Here is a 17821-nt window from a genome sequence, read left to right on the forward strand (position 1 = left end):
TTCATGTTATTGTTGGTGCAGTTTAAGAAGCAACAAGCAATGAGTAATGACGATATTTTTATCCCGGTAAGAACTAGCAATGCTCATGAAAACAATAAGGAATGGCCCACACTTACACTGTCCCACATGGGACTACTGCAGGAGTGTGTAAATGTTCATCATTTGAATACAAGCGGGCATACAGTCAAAAGGTAAACACTTGAAATGATTCGTGATAGTGAATATCGTGCTGCGGAAAAGAAAACTGAAGGAAGCTTTGGTCTGCCAGCTGGGACATATCTCCTACGACGCGAAACATCTGATGCACTCTGAGCCAGAGCACTTTCGGTTTTGTAGGCATGCCTTTGGTATGGGCTATTTGGTTTGTATTACATATTAACTGAGCCAGTACAAGAACGAATACAGAGAACGCTCTGGTGTGTGTTCTATTCTGTGTCTTCTTTCCTGCTAGACTATCAAATCCGCTTGTTTAGCAGTGTATGACAAACCAGCAGCTACGACATAAATACATCAAAGAGCCACAATTCTTTATTAGCGCATCAATAAATGCAATATCGTGTACTTCTAGCCGTGATAGCCGTGCCCGTGCCCGTAGCTTATCACTTTGTAACCGTGTCCGTAACCCCCATAGCCACCGTGGCCGTATCCTCCATAACCACCGTAGCCGCCATATCCGCCGTAACCTCCATAGCCGCCATAGCCACCATGACCGTATCCTCCGTACCCTCCGTAGCCACCATATCCACCGTAGCCGCCGTATCCACCATAGCCGCCATATCCACCGTGGCCATAACCTCCATACCCGCCATAGCCTCCGTAGCCACCATATCCACCGTAGCCGCCGTAACCACCATAGCCGTAGCCAGCCGTCGCAGCAGCGACCAGCACACAGAGGGTGATCAGGGACAACTGTGAAAAAGAAGCGAAGTCCACGTATAAGTCTTCAGTGTCATGTGCGGACTGCTGCTGCAGTTCCCTGTGAGGTATTTGCACAATTTATAAGCTAAAACAAAGAGGAATTTTGGTGGGTGCATAAAAGTGTGGCTATTTACGAAAAGAATGGAAAAAGAAATATCTTTTTGTATAATTCATTACATCACAGAAATTAGATCGAAGTGTTCTTCCTGAGCAAGGATATACCTAAGCGAATAGTGATCCAGGGTATAAGAGCTGCACGCACGTAACAAATGCTCGCCCGTGAGCCACCGGTCTGTGGGCGCTATCACAGGCGAGCGCGCAAACTGAAACCATTCACATATATCGCATAGAGATAGGGCTATAAATTTGGCTAACGCTTAGCTTAAAGCAAAATTTCCCTTTTGTTACGGGATGCAGGGACTTAATGTGACAGCACACAGCATATGCTATACTTATATTTACGAAAGGGCAATTTAAGGGCTCACCAGTAGTATTATTCTTCACACAGTTGTTATTCTATTACATTTCTGGTTGTAGAGAGCTTACATTTGAATCAGTAATTTTATAAAAATATCGAAATGGTCGTTATTACATCTAGGATGGTTGGATAAAATGTTAAGTTGGCCATTTCATTTAGAAACTAAAATATTGAGTTTTCTCCTGCCATGCCAAAGTTACATATATCCGGCAGGGGTTGAGCCGTCAAAGTGTAAGCTCAGATTCCTGCTTTTATAAAATGGTGACCATACTCTTTTCTCTAACTGGCAGCACATATTATTTTAAGGGTTTATCGTGCCAAAGCGACTCAGGCTATGATAAACATCGTAGTGAACGGATCAGGAAGTGTCGACCACCAGGTGTTCTTTAACGTGCACTGACGTCGCACATCACGGGGTCGCCTTGCTTTTCGCCACCATCGAAAAGCGGTGGCCGGGATTCGATCCCGCATTTTCAATCACAGCGGTCGAGCGCTCTAACACTCCACCCCAACGACGGGGGAGGTTAACATCGTCGTAAAGCAACTCCAACTGCATAATTGCGCCGTGATACGCTCACGTTTTCTCGCCGCAGTCACAATTTATGACAGCACATTGTCCCATTTGACCATTTTCTGTTCTCTGGCAGTGGTTGCCACTAAAACCATAGTTACATGCGCGCGTACATGGCAGGTGCTGTCCTGCGTCTTCTAATAACTCTTGTTGAAATAAAAAAGTAACTCACGAGTGAAGCTTGCACGTGTTAAATTTGGGTTCGTACGTTTCCAAATCAAGACATTTTGTTCCTGCATCGTGTATTAAGTACCCAAAGTTGTGAACCTATGCTGTTATAGATGCTGCTATTATTATACAGACATATATTCAGCTGTATAGGATGAGGAAGTCCTATTTCTAATACGGCACGCTTTTTGTATATACTACAATATATATTTCATGGTTCTTCCCCGTAGTAAGTTACCGGTGAGTTTCTATTTTACGTTAAAGCCTCCAATCTCAGGTAAATATGCTACCAAGGTTATAAAAATAAAAATATTAAAGCGATGAGACGGCTACGATTGAAGTAACAGAAGTTCAGAAATCAACTTTACCAGGCACTTCATGTTGCTGAGCTCTTGCTGGCTTCGCAGTGTGTGTTATCCGTGAGAGATGCTTGAGCGGTTGTTCAGCGTGGTGTCCCAAGCTCGTATATATACCTGCCTCCGGTTTTTGTCTCTCCCCGTCCTAAATATTTGCAGACACGCCCTTTCTGTTGTGAGCCGCAGAGGGCGGGGGAAACATGACAAAAGCAAAATCCGGAAGTATTTCATTCTTTGTGACGTAGCCCTATCGGGATCAATTTTGCTTTTTAACTTTTGTTTATTTTCTATACCTTCAGGGCCAGTGGCATTAGAAGGCGTGCAGGTGAAAAAAAATAGAGTGACCGTGTTAGGTCCGTCAGGAAAAGAGACCTGAAAATGAAAGGTTATAAGTATCCAATTGTCATAATAGGGGAGGCCAGCGGCCGCTCGCGTTCCTAAAGTAAGGCAAGAGGTCCTCGTGACTCACAAGACTTCTGCATTTTTGTTGTATTTCAGGATGTTATGTTGCTAATAGCTCACTGCGAAGTTTTCCAGTGCGATGTATGTGATCTGTTTTCCGCTGTGTGCTGGACGCAAGCTGCTTTTGAACACCTCTAGATTTCTTTGGGATGAGGACTTTGAAGCTATAAGATTTAAGTTATCTGTAGCAGACATCAGTTCAGTTCAGTCGTTCAGTCGTGTCCGACTCTTCGTGACCCAATAGAACATGTCACGCCACGCTTTCCGGTCTCTCACTATCTTCCTAACATCACATAACTTCATCTGCAGTGCCTCGAGGATGCCATCTAACCATCGCGTTCGCTGCCTACCCCTTCTCCAGCGACCCTCAACCATTCCCAACATCAAATCTTTCTCCAGCGACTCCTCTCTTCTCATCAGATGACCAAAGTAGCTGAGCTTTAACTTTAAAATTTGACCCTCTAATGAGCAGTCAGGGTTTATGGTCGACAATATCGACTGATTTGATCTTCTGTCAGTCCAAGGAACTCTCAAGAGTCTTCGCCAGCACCACAATTCAAACGCGTCAAATCTTCGGCGGTCAGCCTTTTTCACAGTCCAACTCTCGCATCCATACATCACAACTGGAAAGACCATAGCACGAGTTATACGGATCTTGGTTGGCAGACTAATGTCTCTGCTCTTTACTAGGCGGTCAAGGCTAACCATTGCTCTCTTTCCCAGAAGCAGGCGTCTCCTAATTTCATGGCTGCAGTCTCCTTCCGAGGTAATCTTGGAGCCCAAGAGCAGAAACTCTGTCACAGCTTCCACTTGTTATCCAATGATGCTCCAGGACTTGATAGGGCAAGACGCCATGATCTTTGTCTTTTTAATGTTCAGTTTAAGCCCAAACTTCTCACTCTCTTCTTGTACGCGCATCAGAAGTCTCTTGAGTTCCACTTCACTTTCTGCCATTAAAGTGGTATCATCCGCATATCTAAGGTTGTTGATACGTTTTCCAGCAATCTTCACTCCAGCTGAAGACTCGTCCAGACCGGCCTTCCTCATGATGCACTCTGCATATAGGTTAAATAGGCAGGGCGACAGTATGCAGCTTTGCCTCACTCCTTTCTCGATCGGAAACCAATCAGTAAGACCATGCCCAGTTCTGACTGCGGCCTCTTGCCCTTCATACAGGTTCCTGAGGAGACAGATGAGGCGAATTGGAACTCCCATCTCTTGGAGAGCTTGCCACAATCTGCTGTGATCTACGCAGTCAAACGCTTTCGCATAATCAATAAAGCAGAAGTAGATGGGTTTCTGGAACTCTCTTGCTTTTTCCATGATCCAGCGAAGGTTAGCAATTTGGTCTCTAGTTCCTCTGCCCTTGCGAAACCCAGCTTGCACGTCCGGAAGCTCCCGATCCACATACTGCTGCAGCCTACCTTGGAGGATTTTCAACATCACCTTGCTAGCATGCGAAATAAGCGCGATCGTGCGGTAGTTGGAACAATCTTTGGCACTGCCTTTCTTTGGAATGGGGATGTAAACTGACCTCCTCCAGTCCTGTGGCCACTGCAGGGTTGTCCAAATCTTCTGACATAATGTATGCAGAATGTTAACAGCGTCATGGTTGAGGTTTTGAAGCAACTCAGCTGGAATGCCTTCAATTCCGCTAGCTTTGTTCTTAGCAAGGCTGGCTAAGGCCCATTCAACTTCACTCTTCAGGATGCCCGGCTCGAGATCAGTAATCACAACCGTCTTATGTTGGGTTTGCACATTCGGGTACTTCTTGTACAGTTCTTCTATGTATTCCTGCCACGTCTTCTTTATCTCTGAGGCTTCAGTGAGGTCCTTGCCTTGTTTGTCCTTTATCACGCCCAGCTTAGCACAGAAGCTTCCTTTGATATATTTGATTGTCTTATACAGAGCTCTTGTGTTCCTTAATTGGCTGTTGTCCTCAATTGCTTGGCACTGTATGTTCAGGAAGGCATTCTTATCTCTCCTTGCTATTTTCTGAAAATCCGCATTCAGAACCTTGTATCTTTCTCTTTCCCCCATAACTTTTGTCATCCTCCTTTCCTCAGCTGTTTGCAAAGCCTCTTCAGATAACCAGTTTGCTTTCTTGCATTTGTTTTGCTTTGGAACTACCTTAGTAGCAACTTCTTGTATTATATCCCGAACATCAGTCCACATCTCTTCGGGCTCTCTGTCTTCTAGATCTAATTCTTGAAATCGATTCCTCACTTCCACAGCATATTCTAATGGAATTTGATCCAGATCATACCTGAAAGGCCTTCTAGTTTTCTGCGTTTTCCTCAATCGAAGCTTAATTTTGGCAACAAGAAGCTGATGATCGGTCCCATAATCGGCCCCAGGCCTTGTTTTTACTGCTTGTATAGCGCTTCTCCATCTCTGCCGGCAAAGAATATAATCGATCTGATTCCTGTAGACCGTCCGGTGAAGTCCATGTGTACAGGCGCCTCTTGTGCTGTTGAAATTGAGTATTCGCTATGGTCAGGTTGTTTTCTTGACAAAACTCTACTAGCCTCTGCCCAGCTTCATTTGGCTCGCCAGCAGTGGTCGGTGCATAGACTTGGATAACTGTTATGTTGAAAGGGTGACCTTGGATCCGAAGTGAAATCGTTCGGTCGTTTTTGAGGTTGTACCCTAGCACTGCTTTGCCCATTCTTCTGTTTACTATGCGAGCGACCCCATTCCTTCTCTTGGATTCGTGCCCACAAAAAAAGACATAATGGTCGCCGGAGTTAAATTCTCCCATTCCGGTCCACTTGAGCTCGCTGATACCCAAGATATCAATGTTCAATCTGTCCATTTCTCGCTTGACGACATCCAGTTTACCTTGCGTCATAGATCTTACATTCCATGTTGCTATGTGATATATCTCCTTGCAACATCGGACTTTCCGGTCGCTTCCCGACACATCCACAACTGAACGTCCTTTTGGCTTTAGCCCAGCCGCTTCATTCGTCCTGGAGCTACTAGGAATCGCCCTTTGTTCATCCCCAGTAACATGTGGGACGCCTTCCAACCAGGGGGGCTCATCTTCCGGCGCCATATCATTAATGGTATTGTGACTTGCCATAGGGTTTTCTTGGCAGGAAATACTGGAGTGGGTTGCCATTACCCTCTCCAGTGAATCACATTTTGTCAGAACTCTCTGCCGTGACCTGTCTATCTTGGGTGGCCCTACACAGCAGAGCTCACGACTTCATTGAGTTTCGCAAGCCCCTCCGCCACGACAAGGCAGTGATCCATGAAGGGGGTAGCAGACATATCTCGTAAAAATTATTTAAAGCGCTAACTGTTGGGAGTTGGTAACCGCCAGACTACGCTCCTTTCTAGTGGACTCTGCTACTTGGAGCGTTGACTGACTGGCTATACATAGCTGAAGCTTTTCTTCAGCGATGTTTTCTTTTATGAATGCCTCACGATTGTACACTTTATATCTGGCGTGTCTGTGTTGTATACTTCTGTTCATGCACTCAGCTTGCCATAGATATTTGTTCTTGAGTCCCTCTTTATTTTCGTGATTACAATATGCATGTCAATTCGAGTCAGAAACTAGCTTACCTTTATGCGTTGTCATTGAACATGACAGCTGCTTCTATTCCGCAAAGTACGTTTAGCCCATTTCATGGCTCTTGGTTCGGTCTGTGCTTACTGTAGTAAAATATGTTATGCATTATTCTGCGACAGTAAGTAACTAACGCTTGACAATGTTCCCACCCCATTTACAGCAAATGATCAGTGACATGCGACGGCACTTCTATCAGAATGGAAAACAGAGATGTGAGAAAAAATATAAATAAGCAAACAAAGTTGATTGAAACGTAAGCACGAAAAAGCAGTTTGCTTAGAAACAGAAAACACGTATCCAAACAACAACATTAATTGCAACTACAGATATTACCGAAATCTATAGGCCCCTGCATTGAGAACACGAGGAAGGATGAAATCGGTCTGGTTCGCACGTTGCTGGGTGGGCTCATGCTGAATGCCTGCCGACTATTACTGTGGTGCTGAAAATATTTCTTTATTGCACAATATTGGAGTAATAGGTTATTTTCGCACTTTTGCTCAGAAAAAAAAAACAAAATCTATCAAAGCTGTTTCCGAAAAACTTGGACGCACTAAACGATTTCCCCTGAAGCGAGCGACCACCATTTTATATCTGTGGTTTAGGCTGGAATCGCAATTTGTTTACCGGAAAACGACTGAGCGCTGCAGCTCATGAAATGAAAGGTTTGGAGACCTTTCTGCGTTGCCTTTAAACATGTTACGGGACTGGGTCGATGGATCGAGTCGGCGGTCCTTATTGCCGCGCAGATAGACTAATTCACAATGATTATGCGAAGGATGCTGCAATATATTCATTAGGGTGTTAAAAATTATACTTTCGGGGTCAAAAAAACGTACACACCTGTAGTTTGTGAGAATGAGTTATATGGCTAGGTAGGCTCACACTGATAAAAATTATCACCGTATATACTCAGTGATGAAGGCAAATTTCACGATTTAATGTTGTTTTTTTTTCGCTGCAGTTAGTGAATATTTAGAGCGAAAACTTGAAGGCAGTTGCTTAAGGAGTTGCACAGGCAATTTTAATAAATTGCCTGTGTTCTGGGATATGCAGGAATACAATGGTAGCTCGACATTGTCTTAGAGAGATAGATAGATGGATTTATTGAAAGGAATGGCACAGAGGTAATTACACATGCGACACCATGGCACTCAGCGTGATGGTTTTCCCCGGTGTGCAGCAGCTCTTGTTCGTCGCATTTAAATTTGCAAAGAGTGTGGGAAGGAAGGAGACGATGATAACCTTTCGTTCTTGGCCAGCGTTTCAGTGCGTGGCCCGCGAAACGATGAATAACCTGCGCAAGGCGACAACTGTTCCTTGTAGCGATTAGTTATCGGCCCAGACCAATGATACGACCGCTGGCTGCAGCTGCACTTTCTTCTCAGACGAGAAACTATGTAATACAGGTTCGAACATAAGTAAACGGAGCATGCTTTTTTTTTTAATTTAAAATCACTCCTTCTGCAGAGGAGAAAATAATAATAATATTATTAATATTAATAATAATAACGATTGATTCAAAGGAAGAGAAAGGCACAGTATCGGTCACACTTGCTCTGTGGACACCTGAACCGCGCCGTAAGAGAAGGGAGAAAGGTGGGAGTGAAAGTGGAAAGAGAGAAAGGGGAGCCGTAGTGGAGATGTACGGAGCAATTTCGACCACCTGGGGATCTTTAACGTGCGCTGACATCGCATAGCACACGGACGCCACTTCGTTTCGGGAGGGGTTCAAGTTGTGTTGCTGATTGCTGAGCTATTGCTTGTCACTGTTTCGGTCCAAAATTAGGAGGAAAAATTACTAGGGACTTTAGCGACTAAATAGTGTCAGTAGCTTAGCAGAATGCGGCACTCAGGCTTTCGCCTGAGTGCCGCATTCTGCTAAGCAACTGACACTATTTAGTAATTAATTTTAGTTACTTAGTCATTAGGTAAGTAACCGGTTGACTACTCCACTAATTAAACATTGTTTAGTTACTTTTACAGTTACCTAATTAGTCATCCTTAGTGAATGAATAATCAAATAATTAGTCATTATTAGTAATTGACCATTGATTGGCATATGGGCATACTCGTATAAAGTACGCAATCGCGCATACTGTTGTAGTGCTCTGATTGGCCCAGACCTCTATGACGTCAGCTCACCTTGGCCAATTAGAGCCGCTGCAAAAGCGGGACACATTTTGCCCACGACATCATGAGCCATTAAAGGATTTCGCCTTAAAAATTTAAAAATTAGCTGTGGTTGGATGGATGGATGGATGGATGGATGGATGGATGGATGGATGGATGGATGGATGGATGGATGGATGGATGGATGGATGGATGGATGGATGGATGGATGGATGGATGGATGGATGGATGGATGGATGGATGGATGGATGGATGGACGGACGGACGGACGGACGGACGGACGGACGGACGGACGGACGGACGGACGGATGGATGGATGGATGGATGGATGGATGGATGGATGGATGGATGGATGGATGGATGGATGGATGGATGGATGGATGGATGGATGGATGGATGGATGGATGGATGGATGGATGGATGGATGGATGGATGGATGGATGGATGGATGGATGGATGGATGGATGGATGGATGGATGGATGGATGGATGGATGGATGGATGGATGGATGGATGGATGGATGGATGGATGGATGGATGGATGGATGGATGGATGGATGGATGGATGGATGGATGGATGGATGGATGGATGGATGGATGGACGGACGGACGGACGGACGGACGGAAAACAACTTTATTTGTCCACCGGAAGTCGAGGCCATTACTCCCTATCCCTGCACGCAGACCTATAGGGACGGAAGCCGGAGCCTTCTCTTCGCTGCCTCGGCCCCCACGCGAACGGCTTGTTTTTGTAGAGCGGGGTATTCGTTCCGGCGAAGGGCTTCCCAGCTCTCTCTGCTATCTTCCTCTACTTGAGGGGAGACGACGCATTCCCATATAATGTGGTCGAGGGTACCTCTCTCCTCACATGCTTTAAAAATATCATTTCAATGTTCCCCTGGTAGGACGTGAAAGACCCATACTGGGTTAACAAATTTCCAGATTGCAGTTGCCGCCATGCGGTCGCCTCTCTATTGCTTAGCATCTTATCCTATGGTGGCAGTAGTTTTCTGATTGATCTATAATTCTCAACGATTTCTGAATAGGTTTGCGCGCGTTCATCCAGGTTCTGGTAATCCGGCGGTTCTATGGTAAGTCGGAAATGGATAGTTCTGGCTAACTCGTGTGCCACTTCATTGCCGGGATTCGTCGCATGCGCTGAGATCCATATTAGGCTGACTTTGCGGGTCAACTCTTTGCCGGCCAGGATCCTCGCCATTTCTGGCGAGATTCCGCGTTTCGTGAAATTCCAGGTACAGTTTTACTGTCGCTGACTGTGAATTTTGCTTCCGTTTCAACGCAACCGAGCACTACTCACTTCGAGATCGACCTAGAGGTGGCACCGCCATCGCTCCGATTGTGGAGATCGGCAGTCGGCGGCGCTCGCAAAAAAGCACGCGGCGTATGTCTGCTTCCAAATTTACGGCGGATTTTTTGGCGATGAAAACGTGTCTTATGCAATGAATTAGCGATTTACTGTTAGAGTGTTCCAATATTTCAGGAAGCAGAAAACTTTTCGCCAATGCAGCAAAAAAATAAAAAGAAAGATGCACGAAGTTTAGGAAAACAAGGCACGCAACCACCGATCTTTTAGATTTACTGGCATCACTTTGCACGCTTTGTGCGTTGTATGGCGCTCACAGGCCTTATACTTGGGCCTGCAAATGTTAGATCGCCTTTTCAACAGCGTGCGCGTGTCTTATACGAGTGAGACAGGCAAATTTAGTGTCAAGCACAAGGCGATCAAGGTTCGTGCTCTTACCAGCAATACTTTAGATTGAATCGATGCCACCTGGTTCATTATATCGTACTTGACTCGAGGATTAAGCAGGTGAAATGCATAGATGACAGCGTACTGACAGAACTGACAGGCTTGTTGCAGTAGACTGAATGTACAGCAACTGACAACAAGGAGTAATTGTATTTCCCAAAAATGAGATTACGCCGACCTTTACAGGAAACCTCGCCACACAGGAAAGCTGACTGCTCACTTGTAGAGCGGTTAGTGAATTAAGTTTGCTGAGCTCACAAGGCCGATGCTTCTTGCTTGCAGATAATCTGGTGTTGCACTGTGCAATGACTAAATGATTTTCTGAAACTGAGGGAAGTATAAGGAAGTTTTGATATGTACGATGTTTATAAATGGTAAATTAACAGTGCAATTATCTTTTATTCAATGACAATAAATTTCATCATGTGAAAGAACTTTACACTTTACAAATTTTAGGACTATCAGAGAATTAAATTTTCAGTAACGTTACAGTGCAGGCTACGAATCAGTAGCTGCGAAGACATCATAAAAACAGCGCTTGGTCGCTGTCACGTTCTGACAAGCCGTTTTGAAGGCTGAAGATTTCTTTATCATTGTAATTATTATTGAGCAATGACTTGGGGCGGCTCTGTCGTTTACTTCCAAAACAAGTGCCGGATATAAAACTCTACTGAAAGAAATGGAGTTCATCTTATCATGTGAATATTAATATGTATTTATTTGCGAACTAAGCACGGAGGGTAATCCCGTATGAAGCTAATCTACTCCTCTTGTCAGAAGAAACCATTTTGCTCGAAAGACAGCACAGACGAGAAGGGGTTTTAATGATTCTAATGAGGTACCAGTGTACATTATCTATGTGCGTTATGTAACATTTGGTGTAACAGGTGCTGCGAAGATTTCTTTCTCAAACTTTCGAGCATTTCTCTAAAACGAAATAAACGAAATGTGCTCATTATCACTGTTACGGATACTCAGAATTCTTCAACAGAAAAAAAAATGAAATGCATATATGGGTTCAACGCGCCATGCGACATTGGCTATATGACGGATGATGTAGGGGCGGGCTTAGGTGTCGATGACCACGTGGGATTGTTTAACGTGCAGTCCAATTTCATAGCCGAGGAGCGCCTTTCAAAACGGCTGCGATCGAATCCCCGTTCTCGAAATTCGCAGTCGAGCGCCCTACCTCTGAGACACCGCGACAGAGGTTCAATGGAAAAAAATTATTATTATTAAATAAAGTACTCAGATAACTCTATCGTGGATACCAAATGCACAGAGTGGCTTGTTCAAACTGGATTTTGCTCTGCAGCAGTCAGCGGTTGCATGTTTCAGCAGTTGCGGTATTCCAAAAAGAAACGAGAATATACGATTTTTGAGCTTTTGCATCAAGTTGTATTGACGGCAGCAGCCTGTTTTGCTTTGACACGGCGCCTAACGACAGCAGCGCTTCGTTTGAGACACGGCTTGTCAAAGAATCTCAAGCGCCGATGAACGCGACTGATGATATGTTCTTTCCAGTGTGACATACTCGATATGGACAAGGACTTTTTTTAAAGTAGGTGGGGCAATAACCTGTTCATATTTCTTTTGCAAGAGGCAGATAAGTAAGAAAAGCGCACAGAAACCGCGAAACAAACAAAGAGCATTCTTGTACACGCCGCACGCGCGCACGTAAATACCTGCAGGCTGGCACGCGACGCGAACACTGGGTAGGATTCGCCACTATGATGCTAGGTGGCGATTCTGCTCGATCTCGAGGCCAATAGCCGCTCAATCTCGTGGCCAGTATCGCTCAAGAGGAAACTCTACAACAGTTGCATCTTACTCACCTATGGGGCTGAAACGTGGAGGCTAACCAAGGGGGTTCTACTTAAGTTGAGGACAACCCAGAGGGCTATGGAACGGAAAAGGGTAGTGGTAACATTAAGAGATAGGAAGCGTGCAGAGTGGGTCAGAGAAATAACTCAAATCATTGACATTCCAGAGGAAATCAAGACGAAATGGGCATGGGCAGGACATATAGTGCGAAGAGAGGATAACCGATGGTCGCCTAGGGTAACAAACTGGATTCCAAGGGAAGGAAAGCTTAGCAGGGGGCGGCAGAAAGTTAGGTGGGCGGATGCTGATAAGACGTTCGCAGGGATAAAGTGGATGCAGCTAGCACTAAGCCGGGTTAATTGGAGAGATATGGGAGAGGCCTTCGCCCTGAAGTGGTTATAGTCAGGCGGATGATGATGATGGTGGTGGTGATGATGATGATGAGGCGGCTGCAAATAGTGGCTGCCGACTTCGTGCTCCTAGTCCACTGACTACTGATACTGATGAAACCGTGGCGCCTGACTGTCCACTAGCCGCGTCCACGTAGACGACCTCTTCGGGATCCATTTTTCTGAAGTGTTTTGTATGCGCTTTGGCTGTGTTATTTATTCTTCCTCTCGGTATTATGCTCCGTATGCAGATTCCTCGGAAGTGGGGATAATTCTATTTTCTCACTGCATTTAGGGGGAATATTATTTTACGGTGCGGACCGCGGTCAGTCTGCAAGCCTGCCATCTGCAAGATGGCTCTGCCGGTGCTAATGCTGCTAGGTCTCTCTACCTGAGACATGCGAACTGCCCCTGCATATTCTTCCCAGTTATTATGCACTCAGATGGCGAGGGGTTTATCCATAGAGGTGCACGTCGGGAGTCCTAGGTCTCTCTTGATACATCTTCTGATTTATTAGCCTAAATTCCTCTTTTCATCCGTTCTAATATTTAGGAATTGTGTGGCGTAGCACGATCGGCTAAAGACGTAAGCCTGTACTAGTTTCAGTAGGCTTCTTTCTTTAAGGCCTCTGCCCCTAAGGGCGGTTCTTCTAAAAAAGCCTAGAACTTGCCAGGCGTAGTCGTCTAACGTTTTTATGACGCCGTCATTGTATCCGTTTTCCTGGATAAAGAATCTCAGGATTCTGATTTCCTCTGCTTTGGGAACCGTTTTACCTTCCACTTTAATTTTGAATTTTGCGTCTATGTGTCTCCTAAGGGATTGAAGATTGCAGACGAATCGTTTCAAATTTTGCGGGGAGCACGAGAGCACTACCGTAGCCGCTGCCTCCTGCAAGCGCTCTTCTATGCTCACGTCTCTCCCCTGGTTAATCCAAAGGTTGACGTAATTCGCGTATGTGTTGAAATTTAGACTTTTCATTTTCCTCAGGGCCATGGGGTGTCCTCTCAAGCAACGTTGAAGAGGAAAGGCGATAGGAGATAGCCTTGCTGCGTGCCATTGCTCCCTAGCTTCACTTCTGAGGACTCGATGTCTTGGAACTTCAAAACCCTGGATCGATTTAGTTTTTAGGCTGAAAAATTTTGCACTCACATCTGCCTCTGTAATGGAAGCATCGAGTATCTTGTTCGCCACTCCCTTGTACACCGGGAGGGCGCAGAAGAAGCTGTCTCTAATGTACAGTCGTGAGCGAAAGTGGTATACAACACTCAGCCGGTGGCGGAGCTCGAGAACACTGCATGACAACTTTATCTGGCAACAGCTACGTAAAATGGATACAATAATGGCAGTGCCCCATTTGATTCAGATGCCTGTGTCACTGTCGCTGTCCCTTACGCTGACGCTAGATGGCATTTCGATTCAGTTTTCTCAAGCTCTGCCATCTGCCGAGTGTTGTATACCACTTTTCATCACGACTGCACATTTGTTTTAATCATCCTTGAAGTCGGCATCTGTGCCTTCGTGCGCGTGACTGGCTTATAGCCAACCTAATGCTCGATTAAGTTTTGCACTTTTTGGATCTAGTAGATGCCGTAGCAGGCCCCATGTCTTGGATTTGGTTGATAAATTTTATTGGAGAAAGTTGGGGTTAGGTGTAGTGGGTTAGGAAAAAGCAGTAGTCGGCAGTAATTTATCCAGGAGTCCGTTGGCCTCAGCAGCGGCTCTGGCCCGCTGCACCAGCATGAGCTGATGCTGTTCGTCCGAGTCGGCTAGAACGTCCTCCCACTCCTCATGACTAGGGCTATCTATTTTAGGCATTATGGGGCTTGCCTACATCCCCATGTCAAAGTGCTTTATTTCAGACAGCACAGTTACAGTTGTCTAGGGGACTTACCAAAAAGAAAATAAGTGCCTGACGATGAGTCTGACCCCTCATTGCTCCAACTCAGGAGCACAAGACATGCAAAGCAGAAGGCAAACACTCAGTGCATAATTCATAATCAGACATGATGAAACGCCTTTATGTGACGAACGAAAAAGCACACAAAAAAGCTGGATAAGTGAATAGAATGGTTACGCCTGGAGTGACAAAAGGTACAAAGAGATGTTCTTTTTGCAAGCTTTCAAAAACTTGCTTTCACAAACAATGTTAAAAGCAGGAAGATGATAATTTAAAAAATTGGAAATTCTGTATGTGAGCATCTGGGTGCCGTAGATAGTGCGAATAGTTGCTTAACTGAAATTTGTGTGTCGTATGTCGCAGTTGTGTACTTTGGCGATGTACTTGTGGTAAAATGCGAGAGGATCAGAACGCATTTCTAAGTAAGCGACTAACGCTGTCTTTTTGTTTATGATATTACATATGGTAAGCTACTGGTATTTTCTAAACAATGCATGAGTATGGCTGAGGTAAGATGCACTTTCTATCAACCGTATAAATTTCTTTTGGAGCAAGCATATGCGACCTAAGATTCGTTTAGGAGCTGTGCCCCATGCAAGAAGACATTAGTGAAAACGCGGATGAACCATTGTGTATATAGCTGTTTTTTTTTTCAACCAGGTGGGCAATAGACTCGTATGTCTGCATATAATACCGATAGAGCTAGATATATCTGTACGTACTTTATCAAAGTGAGGTGACCAGGCAAAGTGCTCATGAAATATGACGCTAAGAAATTTATGTGTTATGACACGTTCGATAGCTTCACAGCGACAGTGAATCAGTGCTTCATGTTTGATGTACTTGTTACGTGCTCTGAAAGCAATGTACTTGGTTTTATTTATATTTAATTCCAGTGTATTCACATGTAGCCATACAGATAAATTTTCCAACCCTGCAGAGCATTCAGATCTTATCCCGAGAAAAATACATTAGTGTCATCAGCATAGAATATTATTTCTGGTGTAGACGTCACGTTAACTATATCGTTTATATAAAGTAAAAATAACAGTGGCCCAAAAATACATCTCTGCGATACTCCTTAATGTATTTGACCAGTACTTGATTCCGAATGGGTGATATCTGCGTACTTCTGCCGATTTGACAGGTAATTTTTCAATTAGTGTGAAAGTGACTCCTCTAATACAGTATTTGGATAATTTGTGGAATAATATTGGGTGCTTAATGGAATCAAAAGCTTTTTTAAAATCTGAAAATATTCCTATTGTGTACATTTTCTATTCAAAACTTTCGAGTATCGTATCCTTGACTTTTATTAGTGCCATTTCTGATAGGTGAAGCCCAGTAGGCTACCCTACACGGGGCGAGGAGAAGAACAGAAAAAGCAAACGAAAGGGCGCTAAGGAAAGGCGTCTGCCACATGCCCAAAGAATTATAGAGAAAGGGAGTAGAGGGCGCGCACTTAAGGTCCAGAACTTACCCCAAGTCCTTTAAAAACTTAAGGAGCGCCTTCACTGCTTCCCTTTCTAATGTAATGAAGGCGTCGTCCAAGGGCCCAGAATCTTAGCTTGTGTAAGAGGGCAGGAGTCCAAGCGACGGGGTACTATAGAAGCCAGGAAGAAACGCTCACGCTCAAATTGAGGGCAGTCACACGTTTCAACACACCCGCACTGCTTATATGTTGGAGAGTCTGCCATTCCGACGCGATGGAAATGGGCGCTTGTAAACGCCACTCCTATCCACAGGCAACACAACACTATAGCATCAGAGCGGGAGAGGCTGAACGGCATCTGCCGTTGAAGTAATTGGTCAAAGTGGTGCGTGCGGGATGTCAAGCCTCCAGACGTAGACCATAATTGTCAAGTCATGTTTCGGGCGATCAATCGAAAGTACCTTGTTGCGTCGTCTCGTGACAATAATATCTCGACAATTTTGGTTGCATCGTGAGTCGCTCGAGCAGAATGGCCAACTAAAATGTTGCCAACAATTCCACTACGGCATGGTATCCACTGGTAGATGATTTGTGACCCTCTTGTAATGCCTGGTGGTGCAGCTGTAGAACATACAAGGTACAGCTGCTTGTTCACCTTTTTCAAAGATGGTAAGCTACATATAAGTCCAGCTGTTGAGGCCATTATCTTATTGAGTGTCAAGTTTTCGCTCAGCCAATCTGACCACAACAGATGAGGCGGTCGTCCGCTGAACAGTTACGTCAGCGTCCTGGGGCCGAAAATCTCACACTATGCGATAGACGACCGCTGGCCGTGCTGGCGTCGTGTAATGCAACAGATCTGTGCATCTATATAAGCTAAGGAGCCTAGCTGTGAAGCCGTGACTGTGACCGTGTTTTAACCGCTTAAATATGTCGAAGAAAGCATACCATACTTTATATCGTTTTTGTGCAGTAACATGTTCATCACGCACTTCTGCATGAGGAACGACCACCGTGTCAACCTCCGACGAAAAAAGAGATGTGTCCTTTGATTTTGCAGCGTGTATTGCAGACAATGCTTCGTCGCGTATCCTCAGTGCAATCACATCACCCTTTTAAATGGCGGTCGTTCTCGGTGGGAGGAGTTTCCCGATTCTGACTTCTATCGTGTTTTTGTAATATGCACCTCACGCTAACCAAGAAACCGTTGCGAGTGGAATCTCGAACTTGTGTATTATTCCCAGAAGCAAAAAACATCAATACATCGGACAACCCCGCCAAGGCTCAATTACCTAGGACAGGCTATTTATATAGTTTTTCACGTCTATTGCATATCAGGGAACTCTCGCAGTTTACACCAGCCATGTGCATGCGAAGCCGATTGTGAGAGGCTTCTTAAAACTGTCAACTGACACCTTCAGTGGAAGTTTTGTGTTCATGTAGCACGTGATTGCAGAAAATAAAGGTAATAAAAATGAATAATAGTGACCAATGAAATTATATCTGTTCATGTTATCGTTGGGGCAGCTTAACAAACAACAAGCAATTAGTAATAACGATATTTTAATCCGGGGAAGATATAACAATGCTCTTCACAGCAATAACGAATGGCCCACGCTTACACTGTCTGTCCCACATGGAACTATTACAGGAGTTGGTAGATGTTCATAGTTTGAATGAAAACATGCATACAGTCGGAGCAAATACACAAGGAAGCGCTTGAAATGATTGATGACGGTGAATGTTGTGGTGAGAAAAAGAAAAGTGAAGTAAGTTTTGGTCTGCCTTCTGAGACATATCTCCAACGACGCAAAACATCTGAGCGCTTCGAGCCAAAACACT

At 44.7% G+C, this 17821-nt stretch overlaps 1 protein-coding gene across 1 annotated transcript; it reads right to left on the minus strand.

Annotated features, from left to right (window-relative positions):
• Positions 1–564: 564 nt before the first annotated feature.
• On the minus strand, positions 565–9884 carry LOC146199993 (uncharacterized). The gene is made up of 2 exons (XM_084592246.1): positions 9846–9884; positions 565–909 (listed from the first exon to the last, which is right to left on the minus strand). Exons 1-2 carry the CDS (start codon positions 9882–9884, stop codon positions 565–567), a joined length of 384 nt encoding a protein of 127 aa, XP_084448372.1.
• Between the last annotated feature and the right edge of the window lie 7937 nt (positions 9885–17821).

Source organism: Amblyomma maculatum, chromosome 2, assembly GCF_055883805.1.
Source record: "Amblyomma maculatum isolate TAMU_Amacu chromosome 2, ASM5588380v1, whole genome shotgun sequence".
In the NCBI taxonomy this organism is placed as follows: Eukaryota; Metazoa; Arthropoda; class Arachnida; order Ixodida; family Ixodidae; genus Amblyomma; species Amblyomma maculatum.

Bases quoted from the DNA above. Each gene is read 5' to 3' on its own strand.
- LOC146199993 (XM_084592246.1), bottom strand. From the start codon at position 9,884: ATGGCGAGGATCCTGGCCGGCAAAGAGTTGACCCGCAAA. The intron at 910-9,845 runs GTCAGCCTAATA...TCTTTTTCACAG, and splicing joins GCAAAGAGTTGACCCGCAAA to TTGTCCCTGATCACCCTCTG.